The sequence below is a fragment of the Manihot esculenta genome, chromosome 10 (assembly GCF_001659605.2).
Source record: "Manihot esculenta cultivar AM560-2 chromosome 10, M.esculenta_v8, whole genome shotgun sequence".
In the NCBI taxonomy this organism is placed as follows: domain Eukaryota; kingdom Viridiplantae; phylum Streptophyta; class Magnoliopsida; order Malpighiales; family Euphorbiaceae; genus Manihot; species Manihot esculenta.
The window spans coordinates 5,825,367-5,831,610 of NC_035170.2; the positions used below are offsets into that span (position 1 = coordinate 5,825,367).

At 32.8% G+C, this 6,244-nt stretch overlaps 1 protein-coding gene across 1 annotated transcript; it reads left to right on the top strand.

The window, feature by feature from the left end:
* Positions 1-3,203: 3,203 nt before the first annotated feature.
* On the top strand, positions 3,204-4,348 carry LOC110625017. Its single transcript, XM_043960812.1, has 2 exons — positions 3,204-3,340; positions 3,444-4,348. The coding sequence occupies exons 1-2, from the start codon at positions 3,290-3,292 to the stop codon at positions 4,164-4,166; spliced, it is 774 nt and encodes a 257-aa protein (XP_043816747.1). The 5' UTR covers positions 3,204-3,289; the 3' UTR covers positions 4,167-4,348.
* Positions 4,349-6,244: the final 1,896 nt, after the last annotated feature.

Below are 6,244 nucleotides of genomic sequence, written 5' to 3' on the forward strand. Positions count from 1 at the left end.
GAATTCCGACATCCTGGATTCCACCGGACGACAGAAATTCCGATGCCAGACTCTAACCGGGTATTACATTTGAGGTGTCCAAATCTTTTTTTTTCTCAAATTAGATCGTGTTTTCTACTTAAAAATTAAGAAATTCAACTTCTTGATTTTTTAATTAAATCAAGTAATTTACCTGAATTTTTTTTATTGTTCATCTAAAATGCATTAATTTAGAAAAAGAAAATTGAAATCGAGTTAAATTAATTCATAATTATGTGAATAAAAATTACATTTTAGGCCAAAGATTATGACGTATCAAACTGCAAATGCACAATCCCTAATTATGTGAATAAAAATTACATTTACTGGACCAACAATTATATCTGTATTCTTCTTAATTTTCCTGATCTAGGTCCTTCCATTATTACATGTACAATCCCTATAGGCTCTCAGTCAGGGGGTAGTTTCTGGAGTTGTTTCCTTGAGCTCACGTCTCCTTTCTTCTCTGCTCTTCCTGGTGAATTTTCAAAGAGTGTCGCCCCTTATCAGCCTCTCGATCTCATCCTTTCGTTGCCGACATTCTTCTATCGTATGATCGTGATCTTCATGGAAACAACAATACTTAGTCCTGTCTCATTTCTCTGCTTTCTCGGGGTTGAGCTTAGGCGGCTACCTGATTTCTTTATCATATTTCCTCATCCACATCAAAATACGAGTTCGCGAGTCATTCAGCAAAGTATAATTCTTATACTTATTTTGATCATCTCTCATTCGGGATATAAGATAACTCTTATGATCTCTTTTATGTCCTCGCCTCTCGTGCTTTTAACTTTGCTTTTGATTCTCCCTCTTGTCCTCTTTTAACGCTTGGATTTTGTCATCCAACTTGATATATTTCTGAGCTCTTTCTATCAACTATTGTGACAGTGTGACTAGAGTTTTAATTAAGGAATCTATGAATTTGACGTTGCACATTCCTTTCTTTAATGCTTCACACGCTATCTTATAATTTAATTCTTCCATCTATATGGCTTCAGCATTAAACCATGAGATAAAACTCCTTAAAGACTCGTCCTCTCCTTGACGGATCTTTCGTAAGTTAGAGGAAAGGTTTTTAGGAGGTATACAAGTAATAAATCTAGATTTAAATAATGTAGCAAACTGTGTAAAGTTTTGAATTAAATCTGAGCTCAGATATTTGTATCATTTCTGAGCCAAACCTATGAGTGTTGATGGAAACACTTTGTGAAAACACAAAGTCGTTGACATCCAGCTACATAGTCGTCCTGAAGATTGCCAAGTGGCTTCTACGATCTGCTATTCCATCATACTTGTCCAAGCTAGGCAGTTTGAACTTGGTTGTAAAGGTTTCTACTAAGATTTCTTCCAAAGGAGGCAAGACACTGTCTAGGCCAAAATTCTCCTCTTGTTCCTTTTGGTACTTTTGTATGGCCAGCACCAGCTTCCAATCGATGTCTTTTGGAGCTTCGTCTGATTCATCTTCAGACTCAGCCTTTCCTTTAAGCCGTATCCTAACCGTTTCTAGTCGAGCCCTCGGGGTATTTACAGAAGCCTTCTCCCTTCTTCCGAGAGCCATGTTCGATGCCTCCTCCCGAGTCTTATACTGCCCGAGAGTAGCCTGCAGCCTTTGGATGTATTGGAGTATCTATTTATTATTTAAATTATTGAGGTCTGCTTCATTGGTCATAGGGGACGTGTTTTGTCTATCATCAAGGGAGAAAGAAACGATGACCCCCCTATTGGTGGCAATATTAGCAGCATCTTGCAAACTATCGGCTATTTTGAGAGTCAAAGGAGAGGGAAGTATTTTTCTACGAGAGAAAGTGTAGGAGACCGGTCGTAATCCAAATGAATAGAGAGGATCCAATGGATTTTTCGGCAACGGAACTAAATGATGTTGTGAGATTAGATTGATGATGTAGTCGGAATAGAGCTACACTATGATTGACTAGACCTACAAAGAAGAGAATGTGAGGTGCTGGGTGTCCACGGCAGCCACTCCGACGCGCAAGTTAGTATGCTAAAGAATAGAGAGAATGCATTTGCTTAGAACTTAAGTAATATAGGAGAATAGCGTACTTTTACCTCTGTGATTCTTTTTTTTTTTATACTGTAAGAAGGTAGAGATAAATGTGGCATTTTCCGATAATCCGACGATGATCTGGTAGACTGCTTGATAAGGGATATTATCATGTAAAATGTTAGTAATCCCGCAATTACGAGCATAACGGAAATACACTAGGTTGTACTTTATAACGATAACTTTATATCGAGACTCGCTCTGTCGAGGGAAAGACGAGTTTGACGATGAACCGGATGTTTGAGGTGTCCAAATCTTTTTTTATCAGATTAGATCGCGTTTTCTACTTAAAAATTAAGAAATTCAACTTCTTGATTTTTTAATTAAATCAAGTAATTTACCTGAATTTTTTTTATTGTTCATCTAAAATGCATTAATTTAGAAAAAAAAATTGAAATCGAGTTAAATTAATTCATAATTATGTGAATAAAAATTACATTTTAGGCCAAAGATTATGACGTATCAAACTGCAAATGCACCACGCAAAATGGCCCACATCTATATCATAGCAGAAAAACAAAAGCTGCAAACGAGGGGGAAGACATAAAACAGACGAGAATTATTATAGTGTGCATAGATTAAAGGAAAATTTATAATTTAATTCTTTTGATTTATTAATTTTAAAAAATATTTTAAAATATTTTAAATCAGAAATATTTTAATAATAATTAATGAATAAAATTGAATAAAAAAATAAAATTTAATATTTTTAACTTTTTTTAAAATTTGATCTTGCCCTTCTAGTATCTACCAAAAAGGAAAACAAAAAGAGTGTATTTTGGATTGGTCAAATTGGAAGCCGCTACACCTTTTTGCCCTTAAATGTTAGCTTTGTTTTCTAAAAGCACAAGCAGTTGGATACTTGATTACCCTACCGTACCCTACCATCCATTATCTCCCTCAAAAAAAAAAAAAAATCAATTTCATTGTTGATTTTTATTAAAAAAAAAAGGGATTTTGTTAATTAAAGTATCTATCCAAATAATTCCTTCACCCAAAATCTAATGCAAAAACATTACACTTGCAGTTGCCCTTTTCTTTTTTTTTTTTTTGGACTTTATTGTATTTTTGTCTAACCCCTCATGTCCCATGATAGAATAAAAAGGAGAGGTAGCCACCCCAAGTGCTTCAACTTATATAAGAAGTTGAACACCCACAACTCTCTTTCAACTTTCCAGCCCTTCCCCTTCAGGTGATTCTAGTTAAAAGATGGAGGATCACTGCAGTCCTTTAAGCTTGGCCTATTTCTACCAAGATGAGGTAACTGTACTGCACTTGTTCTTGAACCTTCTTTTTTTTTTTTTTTTTACTTCAAAGTTGTTTTTGAGAAATGGGGTTTGGCTAATTTTGTTAAATTTGACAGGAGATTGAAGAGCTGAGACATTGTCTCTTGTACATAACCGAGCTAGAGGCAACTACTTTTTCAGCCAAGGAAGAGATCACAAGAAGAGAATTAGAGATACTCCATATCAATGATCTTTTAAACAGGACTATCGAAGAAAGAAATGAAGCACAAGAAGAATGCCAAAAGCTTATGCTTGAAAAACTTGCTCTCCAACAACAACTAGGGCTAAAGAATCAGCAGGAGCCTCATAATCTGCAGAATCAGCAGTTGCAGCAGCAGCTACTGCTGCAAGAAGAAATGCAAACTCTCAATCAAGAAGCCCCTCCTCCACTCTCTGGATCTTCTAGCAGTGAAGATGATGAATCCAACAATCACATACCCTCACAGTTTAGTGACTCAATTCTTCAGCAGCCAAAATTGATACTAAAGTTAGCAGCTGATAGGCCATTGCCTAAGAAAGGGAAGCTTCTGCAGGCTGTGAAAGAAGCTGGCCCTCTTCTGCAGAACCTTCTACTGGCTGGACCTCTCCCTCAATGGCAGCACCCACCTCCACAACTAGACTCCATTGATATCCCACCTGTCATCATTTCTTCTCCGACGGCTCGACTAATTCACTACGACTCTTTCAACAATTTGAATGCTTGTTTCAGCAAGAAGAGGAGTCTGGACCTCTCTGAATCACTTCCTGATTCTTCTTCTTCATCTCCTAACAACAAGCATCAGAAGCTTGCTCTCCATTGATCAGAACTTTTTATTTAGTATTTAGACAGTTCTTTAGTATAAATAGATCAATGACCATCCTTTTCATTCTGATACATATTGATAAGGTAATCAGAATGGCAAGGATGGCAATCTATCATGTACCAGTCTGAAAATTTTACTCTATTTTTCCCTTAGAATGGAAATTTCTAACTTTTCTAGCCTGTCAGGAACTTGATTATGTCAATGTGAATTTGGTTTTTGAGATATAAATTATAGAGATATATCTTTTTGCTGTGTATAGTTCAGATTATTTCTTGTAATTGCTTTTGCTTTTTCTGTTAAGGTAAAGTAGAGCAATCATGGTTAAGTATGACCATAACAAGCAATCATAAATCTTCACAGAGATTTTTCCCTTTTCATGAAGCACACCCACCATTCGTGCTTAGCATCTGCCACTATTAGTGCATCTAATTTGATCCCACTATCATGACTAATGCTCTGAGCTAAACCAATCACAAAATCATCAATTAATAATTTAATTTCATGCTCCTTATGATAAATTTTCTGTAATCCAAATTACTTTTATAATTACTACATTTTGGGATTTGGGCAATTTTCGCAGTAGTTATGTAAATTCCAGCGTAATCGATTCACAGCATCCGACTGTAGGGAGAGGGTGATGGTCATTGTTTGGTTTAGACCAAAAATCCCACAAAGTCAATAAAAAATCTAGGAGCTACAATAAAGACATGTATGGTTGTTCTACTTTTAAATGACTGGTGTAACTATCTTCATCATGCTGTGCACATGCCTGTGATTGTGAGGCTTTGATTTGCAAATTTGGTCCCACACGCTTTGCAAGATCAACTCTTTTGGCAAATTACTAGATAACCATATCTAAACATTGGATTAATTAATTATGGTGTTGACAATTAAGACTAATCCCCTATTGGTTTAAAATTGGTTTTAAAACTTAAAAAAAAATTTACCCTTAAAATTTTCATTTTATTACTTCGGTCACTATTTATTTCTGAAAAATATTTTTTAAAATACTTTTCAAAATTTTTTTTAAAAAAATTTATAGTTTAGTTCCTGGATATTGTAATTATTAATAAGTCAATTCCTATATTTTTAAAAACTAATTAAAACATCTTTATATTTTCTCTCTATCAATGAATTAGTTTTTCCATCATTTTCTCTATTAAAAATAGATAAAAAATAGATAAAGAATGAGAGAGAAAATTTTTAAAATTCAGATTTTTCCTTAAATAAAATCTCTTATTTAGTTCAATATTGCTATTATTAATAAATTAGTTCTTATATTTTCAGAAATCTATTAAAATATCTTTATCTTTTCTTATATCTATTAAAACGTCTTTTATCGTTTTTTTCCGTCAACGAAATAGTATATTCTCCTTTTCTTTAAAAAAAGAGAAAAAAAAAGAAATAGATGATGATGAAAGAGAAAAGGAAGAAAAAAGAAGAAGAAGAAAAAGAAAAAAAAAAGAATTGCTGCTTCCAAGAAAAATTAAAAAAGAATCAAAAAAGAAAAAAAAAACTAAAAAAAAAAAGAAGAGGAAGAATCCATGAAGAAATAGGAGGAGGAGGAGAAGAAGGAAAAGAATGAAGTAATTTGGTCTTTTATTATATATTTAATGAAAAAAATAGATGGAAGAACTTTTTTGTTAACGAAAAAAAAGATAAAAATATTTTAATAGATTTCTGAAAATGTAAGAATTGATTTGTTAATAATAGTAATATTTAGGGACTAAATTATAAATTTTTATATTTTTTAAAAGTAATCTCTAGAAAAAATATTTTATAATAAAATAATTTATTTTATTATTATTTAATTTAAATTTTAAAAAATAAAATATATTAATAAATTTTTATATAAATATCTTAATAAAATTATCAAATAAAAGTAGAAAGTTTAAACAGAAGATAACTAACATGTCTCACAACAAGTGGACCGAGTTAATCCTTTGTAAGGTTTAAATTATTAACTTTATCTCTGGAGTATTGAGATCCCACAACCCTCGAGTTAACAAAAGTTTGTTGTCTTTGACCTTTCTTACCATTTATTTATTTCTTTTTTAAGATAGCTATAAATTATT